The sequence below is a fragment of the Poeciliopsis prolifica genome, unplaced genomic scaffold (genome assembly GCF_027474105.1).
Source record: "Poeciliopsis prolifica strain line A6 unplaced genomic scaffold, Auburn_PproV2 SCAFFOLD048, whole genome shotgun sequence".
Taxonomy (NCBI): domain Eukaryota; kingdom Metazoa; phylum Chordata; class Actinopteri; order Cyprinodontiformes; family Poeciliidae; genus Poeciliopsis; species Poeciliopsis prolifica.
In genome coordinates this window covers 1,639,770-1,655,680 of record NW_026562423.1, presented here as the reverse complement: position 1 = coordinate 1,655,680, position 15,911 = coordinate 1,639,770, and the positions used below count along the sequence as shown (strand labels likewise).

Here is a 15,911-nt window from a genome sequence, read left to right as displayed (position 1 = left end):
CAACATCACAGATTTTCCTGTTTTCTCACCAAAATCTAAGAAGATGAAGTGCAAACTGTCTGGTTCGTCTCCTGGTAAAAATGTAAGCTGTATTTAAAATCAATGCAGAATCTAACAGAAAGGAGACAAACAGAGGGTATTCTTTAGGGTATTTTCCAGATCGCGTTACTCTACCGATTCAAGCAGAATGACAATGCCTTAAGGACAAAGGGCACGGAGGGTCACACACGTTACAGATATTTACAACAACATTTACAAAGTTATATGACCTTTGATTTCCAGGAACATTCTCTGAGGTAAAAAAAAAAAGATTAAGATTGATGTGTGTTTGAAAAATAAATTCAGCAACAAGTAAATCCTTGGGAAAATGAATAATTTGATGAATTCTGCTTCAAAAAAAAAAAAAAATCTTATTACTTCACTTGACAGCCACCGATCAATCAGAAGCTTTTTTCTTTTCAGAATAATCTTTTGAGATAACGGACAAAAACATAAAGTTGGTTGGTGAGCTCATGATACAGACTAATTATAAGTCCAACGCTCCTGACAACGACATAACAGATGACTTCCTGAAGGCAGAGTCTCAGAAAGAGCAGGAGCTTCTTAAAGAGACAGAGGCCCAATTTCAAAACGTCAAAGTGCCATGCGCATTTCTGGCTTTACAATCTCAGATAATATCTTCATTCTAATGTCATAAATTTATGCATTTACATTGTAAAAAAACAACAACAACAACAAAAAAAACATTTTCTTCTTTGGAATTCATGCTTTTTCTTGTAAATATGAGAAAATAATCTAGAAATATTTGGAAGAAATTTATTTTTTTATCTACTCCACTGCAGGTGAAAGCACTAACTTTGCTGGTCCTTGTTTAAAGGCGATCTTTTCAAGTTGCTGTTGGAAGTCAGTGGAAACAGCCTGAGCGGAAACCGTTGCATAATGTCAAATATGTCACTTTTCTTATCATCATTTCCCTAAAAATCTGTCTTTTTTCCTAGAAGCCATTTGCCATTAGCCTGCTGTTAAAAAAAAGCCCGGGTACTGAGCAATAATGGATTTCACAGTGAGGTTGCTGTGAGGTCGCAGGAGAGGGATGTGAAGGGAGAAAATCAAAGAATCACACAGAGATGTGGAGGTTTTATCGTCTGGAAGTTTCCTTTTGTGGGGAACGAGGTGATGTCACCGCGCTGGCATTGTGTCTCTTCTATTGTTGGATCATGTCTGCATTCACAGTGATTTGCTTCAACAAAGCAGCTACAGTCCCTTGGTGAATATTCAAGCCCATGTAGCATTTTACATGTCAACCTCCCCCCCATGTCGTATCAGCCTTAAAAACTGCTGCTTCAGGACCCGGAGAACTTGCATAACCCAAGAACGCCTGGGTTAGGAAGAAAGAGAAAAGAAAGCTGCACTATGTAACTTTTACAAAATTATGTTTTAATATTTTTTTTCCGTATTTGTTTCAACTGTCACCATGCTGTTACACTACGTCATATAACACGACACACATCATCTGTGAAAAAACAGATCATCTGTCCTATATCATACTGTCACAACATACTGATTATTTTAATAAACACAGCTCTGGAAAAAAAAATTAAGAAACCACTTAAGATGATCAGTTTCTCTGCTTTTACGTGTTATAGATACATGTTTGAGTAAAATGAACATTGTTCTTTTATTCCATGAACTACTGACAATGTGTCTCCGAAATTCATTGACGACCGCAGCCGGTGTGCAGCCGGTGTGCAGCCGGTGTGCGTCCATTCATGCGCCCGGATCGGAGTCCTCAGTCGCCACACCAGCAGGTGAGGGATGCGATCAGTCGTGTTTGCGGCGCTGATTTCTCTGCAGATAGATCTGCTCCGTGAATGGTCTGCAAATACAGGAGAACAAACATGCAGTAGGACAATAAAAGTGGGAAGGGAACGCTGTACCACACGGTGCCAGGAGCTTTGCATGTGTGTAGCGAACCGTGGCGGAGCTCAACGGGTGCGGAGTGTATGACAGGAAGATATCTCCGGGTTTCCCTTGCTGACAGGAGACAATGTGTGTGCAAGATATCATTTCCGTGGCGCGTCGCTGAGACACCCCACCGGACTTCTGAAGAACTTGACACATTTCGAGAAACTCATGGCTTCGTTTGATCTACAGACATATTATCTTACTATAAATCTTAGTCACATTTGCTTACATTTTATTCTTTTGAAGGGATATTGGACAAATACGAGGACATAATATTAGCAAGTAAGAGTACCCGTGTACCTCTTTGTTTAGTAAAAGGGAACTCAGATGATCTGTTCCCAAACAGTGTTAGCTTCTGGTCCCCCTAAAGATCTAAAGATAAGTTTAGAGACAAAACCGCTTCTTTAGGGTCAGAAATGAAGCTGTTTGAATAAAGAAAAGAAAAAAATCATTACTTGAACATCCTTGCAGCAGCACTGTTTTACAATCTCTGGTAAACTCTTAAATAGACTAGTAAATTTCATTGCAAAGATCAGAAAATCCAACTTCTAAATGGGAAAGCAAAAAACTCCTCAGAGCACAAAGCTTGTAGAATTTTTGATTACTTTAAGAAAAATACAGACGTGGCTTTAGAAATTAAATTGTGACTTCTTGTTAAAGAATACATGACAGCACAAAAGGTTACAAAAAGAGAACATGTTCTCCCAGCTGATACTCAGGACTCAATGAGAAAACTGGAAATGTGTCTTTAGCTGTGCTGACAAGGCTGAACTGAACTAAACACAAACACTGTGTTTAGTTTGCCACCCACAGATTGGATTTTGTTTTCCTAATAATGAATAATGAATAATAAATTGCGCTCGAGTTGTTCTTTCAGTTTTTGTACTTTGATATTCTGAGGTTTAAGACGTCGAGTGATGAATGTGAAAAACTGAATCAAATAATCAGAATTTTCCTTGCCTTTGCTTATTACACCTAATTAGGAGCAAATGTTAGAACAGAAACCAAAAGATGAATGAGTGGAAATAAAAAGTCCAATTTGATATTCACAAAGTGTTTTTTGTAACCAAGATTTCACCTATCCTCACCTCTTTTCTCCTAGATACAGCTGACTGTGAGCTGACTGGGCTTCATCACCACCTGCTCTCTGCTGGGTTCCTGCCTGTCTCACACTGGTGATTCTTACCAACTCCAATCACTGTGTGAGGCAATATTCCCTCAGCCACACACACTCATACATCTTAACTAATAGTACTACAGAGAATCAGCGAGACACACGTTTGACAAATATAGCACACGGCTCCCGTAATCAGCGCAGCGTGTGGTTAAATCTTTAGCTCTCCAGTGGGCGATAAATGACACCATGGCTGACCGGCGTCATAGTCGTGACCCGCTCCTGTTGCCCAATATTAAATCTTCTTACAGATGGATTGCTTTAATTGGCACGAAGACTAGCGTAGCGTTGAATTTGAGATTCGATGTTGCTATTCCTACACTTGTCGGTCAGCCTGAACGCCTCATCTTGGGAAAGCTGATTGAGCACCTTCCTGCCATTGCTGCTTGATGTTCAGAGGATGCGAGTTAAACAAACAAGGCAGTCCTGATGAGGAAGGAAACAGGCATAAGTAATTTATTGCTCAGTATTTACATGGACACTGTCATTTTCTCTAAGCTTTATTTGTGAAGGCTTTGCGTGTTATTTTGGGACGTTCATAAGAAATGTAGATTAGAGCTCCCTGTTCAGTGTGTCTTGGTACGCTGGGCAAACACCAATATATTCTGACACGTAAATATGAGCTTGTGATCGTCAGACAATATGCATAAATGAATAAAAATACACAGTGATGGTTGAAATAAATTAATAAATAAAAAAAGACCACTCCTGTACAGCTTCAGTTTTACAAAAGTTAAAATACAGCTAATCTCAAAGTCGATGTCTTAGTTGATAAACTGTAAATAGGTTGAGGGTTCTATATAGGGTTTCTGTACAAATTGTGACACTTTTGTGGAAATTTGTTTGGTTCTGCAGTATTTTGCCTAAAATCGTGTCAGTGCTTAGGTCAAAGGTCAAATAGTCCCCAAGCAGTTGAATTGTCCTATTGGTTCAGGTGGTAGAGCTTGGGACCGGTAAAACCAAAGTAGAGATGTTTGGTTTTAATACAAAATGCCAAGTTTGGTATAAAACCAAACACAAACACCTCAGATGATAAGCTGGGTCTCTTCACTAGCATTTCTGTTGACCATAGTAATCTGTGAGCCAATCTATCTGACAGAAGGAGCTGAGGCAAAACAGGGTCATCAATGACCTTTGTCACATCAACAAAGCCACAGCAGATTGGCTCAAAAAGAAAAGAGTCAAGTTGTTACAACAGTCCAATCAAAGTCCAGACCCTAGCCTCAGTTGAAATGCTTGGTTGGGCCCTCAAGAGAGATTGAGGGTCGTCTGTAAACCTCAATGAACCAAAATCATTTCCCACAAGCAATGTGGGAGGTCAGAAGATGTGCAGGTCAGATTTAGTCAGGCACAGTAAATAGGTTGAAAAACTTGACTTAGATCAAGACCCATTGCAAATCTGTCCACATTGAGTTTTTCAAGGTGCTTCCTTTATATCACGACTGTGCCTGCATTATATCTCAGTTTGTGATTTACATCAACCAGCTGGATGTGAAGTGTCTGTGTGTTACCTGGAGAGCGGCAGAAACTCATTGTATTTCTCCTTACCTACAGGTTCCCATTTTAACTTTTTTTTGTGAGCTCAGATGTTCAGAAGTAGGACATAGCAGATTTAGGTCACATTGCACAACCAGTAACATAAAATGTACTAACTAGAAAACTTTTAACGTTTGCAAAAAGAGCCTCAACAGAAAGACGAGGAGAAAACATAGAGGCAGATTTCTAAAGCGAGCCACTCTGCTTCACGTATCTTTGTCTCTGCTGACAGACTGCGAATGAATTGAAACGCAGTTCATTAACAGCTGTTGCTTTTTAACAACCGAGAGCTTCTCTAATTAAACTCCTGATTTCAGTTGATACATCAGTGTTTACTGATACTTATGGGATCAGTAAACACCGTCGCTGTTAGAGAACTTGGATTTAGGTCAAAACTTAAAGTACTTTTACAGATTCAGTAATATTTATGTTCACAAGTCGAATTCTACACTGTTTAAATGGATATTTACTTTTATTACGCAACAATGTTGCACTGAAGCAGCAGGAGTTCAGTCAAGAGGATTAATGGTGTTTTAAAATTCCATTCTGAAAATAGAAAGCCCATTTTTACTCTGCTGAATGCTGATCCGTGAAGAGTTATTTAATCACAGAACTACTGTGGAAACTATTTTGGTTTAAGGACTTTATCATGTTGTCAGATTTATGGATAAAATTACTCTGAAATGGACAAAAAAAATATTTTATCAGGACGAAAAATTAAAACATGTAACATATTTGGTTTTAGACGCAGTTTGTGATATTTTTGATTAGTTCTGGAAAAATTAAAGCAGGAGTTTAGAAATGAGATTTTAACCTCGAGTGATAGAAAACTGGAAGTAACTGAGGTTACAACAAGAGAACATATACTTCCAGCTGACATTCAGGACTCAATGAGAAAACCTTACACGCTTCTATGGCTGTGTTGGTTGACAAGGTCACTCTGAACTAAACAGAAGCATTGACCCACTTTTGCCACCCACATACACACAGAAATCTTTGCTCTTTAAATTCCTGAGGTATAAAAACATATTTTTAAACCAGTATTTGACTAATCCTCACCTCTTTTCTCCTAGATACAGCTGACTGTGAGCTGACTGTGAGCTGACTGTGAGCTGACTGTGAGATGACTGTGAGCTGACTGGGCTGCTCGGCGTTCACTTCATCACCACCTGCTCTCTGCTGGGTTCCTGCCTGTCTCACACTGGTGATTCTTACCAACTCCAATCACTGTGTGAGGTTCCCTGATACACACATACACGCAGGTACACACACCTCTTAACTAATAGTACTATTGAGAGTCAGTGAGACACACAGAAGACAGATATAGCACACGGCTCCCTTCGTCATCGCAGCGTGTGTTTACATCTGGTGCCTGCACATCTTCAGTTTGCATGTAGCTGCAAATAATACAGATAGTCACACCCCTTCTTAGATCTTGGTTTTGAGATATAAAGAATTTAAATTAGCCAAGGGGCGAAAGCAGAGTGTACAAAAAGGGAGCAAAACTTTGCACAAATTTCCTCTTTTGAGTTAATTTGAGTCCCTTAGATCTCTGTAAACTGCAAACTTCATTGTATTTTACTGAGGTTATTTCTTTCTTTTTCTTTTTTTTCAATGTCCTAGTGGTGTAGATGCTTTTGCGAGACTGAAAACATGCAGGTCCATCTGTGCTAGAATCGACGGATACAGCCTCTTCTCAAAAGCTCTCAGTAACCTAAAGCAACACTTTCAGTTCAGCAGGGAATTTTCTTCAGCCAACAGAAAACTTAGAAGCCTGCCAACCCACGTCATTCCTTGAGACGTCTCTGCTTCACTGAAATAAAAAATACATAAAAACCTACAGCAGGCCTTACATCCACCCACACCCATACACAGCCCCTCATATTACATCTAGAAATATTGTCTGGCTGGTTTGGTTCAGTTCTGTTGCTACTTATTTTCTGTGGCGATGAACTTTCAAATGATTATGAATCATATGTTAGAACAATGGAACACTGCTTTTTTTCCACCTGTATTTTCAGGGTGAATCCCATTATTGAAGTATCTTTTCTTTTAACTCACTTTACCGGCATGGGTTGAGTGATGTGTTGGGATGTGAGTGATGTGTTGGGATGTAAGTGATGTGCTTACTTAAAACTTTCAATTCATTGCCCAAAACTAAAATAAACCCATGTGAACACTCAGTAAAGCCCCGTGTGATAATCAGCTGGGGGTTTTTCCTCCACATCTCCTGAAACGGTGCAGCTGAACGGGTGGATGCCGGTGTTACGCCAGAAAATGCATCCACGGTGTTGCTTTTTCAAAATAAAGTACATTTTAACATTTCATGACATTTAAATCGATGCCAAACTCTGACTATGATTAATATTGGAACACAAATGTAGGCTATTCTGCCCTTATGGATCAGGCACATTGTCACAAAACCCCGTCTGGAATTTTTTTTTTCAAATATTAATAACGCTAATGCATTCGTGAGAAATGACAACAAGGCTTTTGAGACTTACCCTTCGAATCTTATGGCTACTTTGTAAGCCAGGGCCACTATGGCAGTAAGGACTAACCCAACAGGACTGGCACCACTGCAGACAGAACCGGAGAGAAAAACAGAAGTAAGATAAGAGTGTGACGACATCCCTGAGACAAAAGGAGTAATTTAAGACTTTTTAACTTCACTGGGACACAGACGAGAAAAGACCAAGAACCACCTGTCTGACTTACTGCAGATGAGAAATGTGACACAGATTTAGATGGAACGACGAACTCTTTATGTGTATGTGGAAGTGATTAGAATGCAGCCGCGTGAAAAAAAATCCATTCAGTGACAACAACAAAAAAAAGTCTAACTCATAATGTTCAGGTGTGACTGAAGTGCAAAAAACCATTAGTCATAAAACCGCATTATATGAGCCAAAGTAAATAGCTTTTTGTGGAGAGAGGTGGCGTAATTTGAAAAGCAGCATAGTTTTTGAATAAATGGGAAAAAAAAGAAAAAAAAAGTATGCTTCATATTTTGTAAAATCATTTTCACCCAAACCGTCTGGAACTATTTCAAGCAAGAAGTGATTTGCCAGTGAAAGGAATAGTTTCAATTCTTCATTTTTATCTTTGGAGAGTTTGTGATCTGTAATGAATCACTAGACAAAACACATTCAATGTATTATCTTTTTTTTTTAAATCACTCAAGATTATTATTTGTTCCTGGAGTCTAGGAATAAAGCAGCTTTGGTTCTTTAAATGCTTTTCTGGGTTCTTTAGTGACTTTTTGGATGAGCTGTTTAACCATTCTTGGGTTGATTTTTGGGTCCTTTGGCCACTTCCAGGGAGGTTCACCAATGTTCCATCTCAAACACATCTCACTAACTGTGTTTCCATCAAGGCGTTTTTATGCGCATTGTGATGTATCAAGTTCAAACCTCCAACTTAGAGGATTGATTTAGGGATGTACGCCAACCTCTACATCCTGTTTAGTGTCAACGTCAGACAAAATTACGTTTTGCGTAGCCTGGTTGATTCGCTCCAAACCAGTAGATGGAAACACGCCTAATTTGGATTTTTGTTTTTGTCCTTCTTTTGTGACATTTTTAAATTTAATTCACAATTTGCATAACAGTTGAATTATTTTTCCAAGAAAGTAATTTAAGACTTTTTAAAGATACTCTTCATGGATTAGATGCTTGCGTTAGCCTTAACAGAAAATGTGAAGGCTATAGCTGCCTGTCTTAGCTGGTCACCAGTTTAGCAGATGCTTTTAGTAGGTGACAGGTCAGCCAACTCACTACAGGCACGAGGTCGGCATGGTAACTGGTTTCCCAGATAAATTGTACAAGCGACTTTGAAAGTTGCTTTAGTGTGGCTAAAGGTCATCGTAACAAACAAAGTAATCTTTGCAGAAACCCCTAACCAGAATCAGCAAACCAAAAATACAATAACTCCTTGTGTAACACAAACATGAAGATGTCTACAGCTAACGCTCTCCTACACAACATCCAGGCCAAGCGTGTGACAGAGGATCAGGCTGAATGACTGGCTCTGCTGCTCTGCAGCTTTCTATCTATGTTCCCTAAATCTGCAACTGTCATCAGTCAGCTGCGGCACACATCGCTGTCATGTGTCCGCTTCTCAGGTTGTACAGACATAAACGAAGATCATTAATGCTCATAGTGTCTGGATTTCGCAGGGGACAAGGAACACCAATCAACCTGTCCGTTAATACCCGCAAAGTTCACCTTTATGTTGAGAAGTAGATGATAAACTCTACATGCAGTTGCTGTTATTCCCCTTAGTTTGAAGCAGAATTGGCGGTGAAATATCAGGACTCTTGTAATGGAACCCAAAACGGGTCTACCAACATGGGAACAGCAAAACTGTTGGGACGCAGCCGTGTAACTTTATACACGGCTGTCACTTTCGCCTCAACCTCAGGGGAAACAGGCACTTTTTTTTAGTACTGTGTCTCAACAGAGGTGCAGGAACTAAAGGAATTTGAAGATACAATGAGAGAGAAGGAAGACATGCGGCATATGTCACCAAGCTGGGAATTGAACCTGTGACCACCGCCAAGAGGAATAAGGCCTCAACACCTGGGTTGTGCTTTGCCTCTTCACCTCAGGTACAAAGCAATGAAATGGCTTAATTACCTCCTCCTTGTGTAGGTCAGTTCTCCAGAGCCTTGCTAATGACCCAATTATTCTATTCAGGTGTGGTGCAGCAGAGGCACATCTAAAAGTTGCAGGACCCCAGGCCTTGAGGACTGGAGTTTGACGCCCCTGCTCTACAGCTTGATAAAAAGTAATTTGTAACGAGGTATTTCAAGTTTGCCAAGATATTTGCACTAGAAACTAGACCAAAAATACTTGGTAAGATTTTGTGTTCTTGCTCAGCAAGACACAAGGTTTACTACCAGTGGCCAGTGGATTACATCATATCTTCAAGTCAATGCAAACCCAAGCAAGACTGAAGTGACTGTGAAGAGGAATCGCTCCCTTTTGAAAAGAAGAAACAGTCTGGCATATTTCCCAAGTTTGAATTTGTCATTGAGAAAAATTCTCTAACTTGTTCCTGCATCTGTGCAGATAAAATCGACAATGTTGTATAAATCTAAATACACAAGCCCTGGGACGCAAAGGTGATCGGTCAATGAATTAGGACTTTGACTATCTGCCTTGTCTCTGTGCTGTGAAACATAGAGATTATTTTTTAAAGTGTTTTCACATGACTTTGATTTCTATGTCACAGATGGAACAGCTGCGATTACATTCCTCTCACGGCTTCAATCAGTTTCAGATGTTATGCACAACATTCGCCTCCCACTTATTCAGTCAGACCACTTATTCAGTCAGACCAATCTGACGCCATGAGTTAGCGGACATCTTTGCATGGCTTCTTTGTGCTACTGACCCACTTCCAAACCCTCGCTACTACAAATATTATGACCAAACCCGGTTGACTTGATTGTGCCACCTTACATCCATTTAGTTGAGAGAAACGCTCTCTCAATTTACGCTTCCGCTTGGAAAGCGGCGAGGAACTGACAACGGGGAATTACTATTTAAAAGTTGCTCCTTTCATTTTCTTTCACGCTGTGTGACTCAGTGTGATTCTCAGTACAAGCTCATTATCACCTGATCCAGAAAAAGCAGAGTTCCCATTGTGAGGAAAGGCAAATTAACAAAACATGACATTAGGAATTTTATTATTCTCCCATTGATTTGTATGTTATTTTTGGTGAAAGTAATCTCATTAAACTCTTTTATGGAAAAGAATGTCTTAGAACATAAACGAACATACAGTCGTCATCATCATCCCAAAAATAGCGGTCAGTTATTTTTAGCCAATAGATTTTTTTTTTCTTGCCTAAAATATTTTTTAGAAAAACAGAGGTGGAGATTTTTTTTCACCCCCAAATCACACTTTTAGCAAAAAAAAAAGAAAAAAAAAAAAGACTTGGGCCATAATTTTATATGGTCTAAGTCGATGCTCATAAGTTGGCTGACATTTCTATTTTTATTTCAGAGTTTTTGCCTGTGCAGCCGACTACACCTGGAGAAACAGAAGTTGCATACAAATCAACTACAACAGTACAAAATGGCAAGTGGAGCAAAATTATCTTTACTCATTGCTTGTTGCTTTATTTATGGAACAAATGGAAAATTTCCAAATTTAATGACCTCAAGATCTACCACCAACAAGAAAAACAACTATACCCAGAGGGACATTTTAACACCAAAAAAGCAATTGCCATTGACGTCAAAATGACAGCGATTTACTAGCGCTGATCAATACTATCAATACTACAAAACACTCCTTTTTCTCCAGCCAATCAGATTCCCAATCAAGCCAGTGCTTAAGCAGCTGTGCACCAAAATGGTAGCCCAGAGTTTGAGGGCGTGATGTGGCCCAGAGCGCAGTGATCTTCTCAGACTGGGAGCATCTTTGTTCTGTGTCTCTCGGAGACCTCATGCCCCACCACATGATGAATGTGTCTGATATAACTGACCGCAGTTGTAATGCACTCGGCGAAGATGGTTTTAACTAAACAAGCCTTTCAAAAAGGAGCAAAGTAGAGTGAAGGGTAGGGGAAGATGCACAACAACTAAAAACTAAGGTAACTGTAGAATTTCCACACCATCACATCTGAATACTATATACCTTAAAGCTATGTTCTCTTATGTTTTTATGCTTAATTTGCCTCATTATACCAGAGCTCTCGTTTATGACCTCCTGAATCCATTATTCATTTGTCCATCGTCTGCATCTGCTTGTTCGTGCAGGTACAGACGATGGTCAAGGCTAATGTTCACTAGTCTATCAAGGGCAATAGACATTAACATAAATCTTTTGGAAAACAGTAATTATGGACTTAATTGTACAATTGTACAATTGTATAAGCCAATTTAGAATGTACTTCATTGTGTTATAGTTCATGAGAGTCTGCTGTGAATTAGGCTTTTAATAACAGATCTATTTTAATGAGATGCATTTTATCAGCTGTGATGTCTGTTTGATGGCTTCATCCATTGCTCCACATTTCAAAGTGACACCACAAAACAGATCGATTACAAAACGCTTCCGATTATAAATGAAGTATTTTAAGTTAAACTTTTCTACATTTTGAAAGTAAAATTATAAATATAGTTCTGAAAATTATTTTTTACTGGATATGTTGCTATTAATAGTTGTTGGTTAAAAAACAAAGCTCTACTTCACCAGTTTGTTGACATGATCTAAAAAAAAAAAAAATCCAATATTTAGTCACTAAATGGAAAAACATGAAGCAGCTATATTTAGATTCCATTTTATATACACCGCTCTGTTCAGCTGGTCTTAATGCAACATTTTCAGAACATTTTGGAACAGGTGTGAGCTCATTTGATGACCAGTTCACATAAACAGGAGAGAAAAAGCCGATGGGTTTCGAGGGCTAACGGAGAGGCTTTTATCTTTCTACAGCCTCAGACCGCTCACTCAAAGTAAACAAAGACACTCGAGTTATTCTTCATTAGTGATAACATGATTTAGAAAATTAATTCAATGACAAATTTAAGTAGTGATAAAAAAAATAAAATTGCATGTAGAACATGCAAACTCTATTTTAGAAAGACGATGCAAACCCAGGGCCTTCTTGTTGCAAGGCAACCATGCTACTGACAACAAAACTGTGTAGACACAATTTCTTTATAGAATTCAAAAGATGTCTAAAATCACTAAATGAGGTTATTCGCAAAACTTAAAAACCGCCCAATGTTGTATTACAGAAAGGACATCTTTCCAACTACAGTGACTTAATTTTCTCACCATTTGAACAGCCATTTATCCTGTCGTTGTCTTTTACTGTGGACTTTAACATTATAAAAATTGAGATTCATTGTAGCAACAACAAACTCAATGTGATGATGCTTAAAAACACACACACAAAAACGCATTGTTGTAATAGTCACTCCACCAGATTGATGCAGCTTTTTCGTCGAGCACTGCTGTTAGCTTGTGGGTTAGATTTACTGCCACACCAGAAACTAGCATGTTTAAAAAGAAAAAAAAGTGATTAATCACTTTAAAATTTTTTGCGGCATAAAATCAATTAATGGAAACCAACATGCTGAAGTTCTAGCACTAGCACATTGATATTTTCATGTACTGAAGGTTTTCTTCCTCTGTCCTGTTTTGTTGATCACACATCTGCTTCCTGTTGGTGATGCCTTCCATAAATTCAAGATCAAATTTAATTTTGACACAAATGGGATCCAACTTTACATTTTCTTTAAGCCCACTAACAACCCTCTTACCTAGAAAGCCTCTAAAAAGTTTTCATATTGCTTAGCATTTTGGGAAGTATTTGCAAAATAATAACTATTATAACCTGAAGTTCCCGGGTTTAATCAAATTACTATAAGTTATTATTATTCAATTCATTGTTCTTTCTTGACTCAAATTAAAGTTTTGGTTTGACTATGCACACAATGAAAAAAGAACATTTGTGTGGGTTTTTTTTATACATTTTACAACTATGATACTAAGTATGACATCAACTGCATTTAAAACTGACCGAGGAAGTCAGTTTCAAAATAGAAAAAGTAAGTAGAGGTGTAAGAAAGCGTCCCTAATCCAGACCAGTCCTAACAGCAATGAGGGGGGAAAAAGTGATGAAGAAGAGAGAGGGGGGAAGAAGAAGAAGGAGACTTGCAGCTTTTATTAGTCTGGTTCATCAACTCCGTAAAAGCTTGCCTAGCAACCACAATCTCCGAGCCGTGTTGTCACAGTTGCCATGGAGACTGGGGGGCACACGTAAAACTTATTTTACCTTGCTGCGTTTTTCAGCCGTGATTTGCAACTCGGAGAACAACAACATGTTCCATTTTTAGGCCGGGAGTTCATCTATTATGTGTGCACTCTCCTAATTTAGAACGGCGTTTGACGTACGCCGGTGCCGTTCGGCCCGGCCAAACGCATCAATTCTGCCTGCTGGAGTTTCATCGTCTCGGGGGCGACAAACTTTCAAGGTGGCGATTGACGGCGAACTGTTTGCAACAAGTCCATCGGTAGAAAACTGGCAACATTTACGTACATGAGCGCGAAGCCGAGGTAGTTGGCTGTGCTGCCCCAGTACATCGGGTTCTCGAAGATGCTGAAGGGGAAACCAGTCACCTTCTCATCCATCAGTATGCCAAAGTAGTCGCCTACACAAAAAACAGAAATATTGCATTAGAGAATTTCTTGAACAACAAACAGATGTATGAAACAGCTAAAAGACAACAAAGTTAGACTGGACTGATGTTTTGACTGAACGTTGAATTCCAGCAAATGTATTTTTAATGGCGATGATAACATAAAAACAGTTTTACATTTATTACGCTACCAGGACTCTGGAAACATGATTTTCTCTTTGTATTTGTGTGTGTGTTATGTCCCATGATAAACCTGGCTGGCCTTTTTCCCATGATAAAGTCAGCTGGAAAGTGTTCAGCAGGAAGGCATCTGGAAAGGCAGCTATTCTAGTATGGAGACATATCTGCTGCCAACCTGAACAGGCTTTCAAAGAAGCTCAAAAGAAGGCAGTAAAGTTGCTGCATTTTGTTCTTTTGCGTTTTCTTCTCCTATCGGTTACAGAAAATGCTGCACTTTGAAAATGTGGCTCATCTTTGGAAATTTCACTTAATATTTATTGCACGTTTTCATACCATTAGCTTGGAAAGAACATAATTCGAAATCACTCTCAGACATAGCCTAACCTAAAGGTGTTGCTCTAAACCTTAAACTGCATACCGGTTACGTTTTTATTAAAAAAACAAAAAGCTAATCGGCCATGTTTTTGCTTCTACCATCTGATATTTTACACAATTCGTTGGGTTGCTAACTTCTTCATGGAAAGTCAAAATAAAGTGAAAGAAGAAAAAACTTTAGCAGCAGAGATTGTATTTCTAAGTCAGTCATGTGAAGATAAAGTTAGTTCAGATGTTTATTTGCGATCAGCGTCGTTGGACATGAGGTCAGCTGAACTGGGACACGCCACACTGCGGCTCGTCCACCCACCGCATTTTGCTATGCAATAAGTTCCCAGTGTTGTGTCCAGGCAAACACAAATGTTATCTGACCCAGTTGGTGTGATAAGGGCAACAGGATGTGCACATTTGAATATTTCTCTTTTGTCTCCCCTGCCCACCTACGTAAAAATATTCATACACACACAAACACACACGCACGCAGCAGGTAAAAAGCCACTGAATTACACATTTGTTGCTGCTGGCCCTGTTTTCTGACAAACGGAGGCCAGTAATGTTGGAATTACGTAACGCCTTTTCACTATGTATGCTCTGTTCTTTTTTAACAGCACAGAAAACGCACAAAATAAAGGTGATTATATAAGTGTAACTGCTTGGCATTAAGCGGACGCCCAGATTCACCTGGCCGTCCCACAATAAAGCCAGCCTCGATTGTTCTGACCCGCAGAGTGGCGACTGGCATTTCAGTCAGATCTGGGAGCCAATCGCGACTTTAACAATGTTGTTTACGCCGCTTTACTGTTCTATACGACATTAAAAAAGTGGCCAGTAAAGCAGCATCCTGACTCCAATTAAACTGGAAAGTTGCCTTTGCTCCTGTGCCATGCAGTTCATATCTGGAGGTCACTTGTTTAATGAAGAACATGTCCTGAATGGCCTATGCTTGAATGTCGCAGGACCTGAAAAAAACCCTTCAGATGAAGCGCACGCTCACACCGAGTAGAACCAAGCGGTGGATTGATAATCCGGTAAATGGAAGCCCATTTGCTGACGGATTTTAGAGGAATGGGCTGCCAACCTGTGATGATCAGAGACACGATTACTTTGTATCAAATGTGGCTACACAAGCATGTGAAGTCAAAAGGAGCACAAAAGAATATTTCACGTCATAATTTCTTCACAAACGAGAATATAATGGACATGAACCATCAAGCACTCTGTCAAGTGTTGCCTCGCAATACTGGCTTTAACATAAAAATTCTTGAATTCAAGTGTCCAAACTTTAATTTGATAAATGTTACATTTTGTCCATCTTCTTTTTCACAAAACTGATTTTTTTTCTCCATAATATTCTGAGTTAAAGTCACACTTTTATTTCTGAATTCTGACTTTATTAAATTTCTAATTTTTATATCAGAATTGTAATTTTATTTTTCTCAGAATTTATACTTTTTCCCATCTTAGATATCAGACTTTTTTCACACAATTCTGGGGTTGAAGTAAACTTTAATCTCCAAATT

At 39.1% G+C, this 15,911-nt stretch overlaps 2 protein-coding genes across 2 annotated transcripts in view; one reads left to right on the top strand and one right to left on the bottom strand.

Annotated features, from left to right (window-relative positions):
- Positions 1 to 15,911, top strand: part of LOC129377515 (uncharacterized) — a 288,482-nt gene that overhangs the window by 102,800 nt on the left and 169,771 nt on the right. The gene's annotated exons all lie outside the window — the stretch shown is intronic.
- Positions 1,456 to 15,911, bottom strand: part of pemt (phosphatidylethanolamine N-methyltransferase) — a 47,518-nt gene continuing 33,062 nt past the window's right edge. The window contains exons 5-7 of the mRNA XM_055057515.1: positions 13,737 to 13,848; positions 7,180 to 7,254; positions 1,456 to 1,876 (exon numbers count right to left, since the gene is read on the bottom strand). Coding sequence (XP_054913490.1) covers positions 1,822 to 1,876; positions 7,180 to 7,254; positions 13,737 to 13,848 — 242 coding nt within the window. The 3' untranslated portion in view covers positions 1,456 to 1,821. The remainder of the gene's footprint in view (positions 1,877 to 7,179; positions 7,255 to 13,736; positions 13,849 to 15,911) is intronic.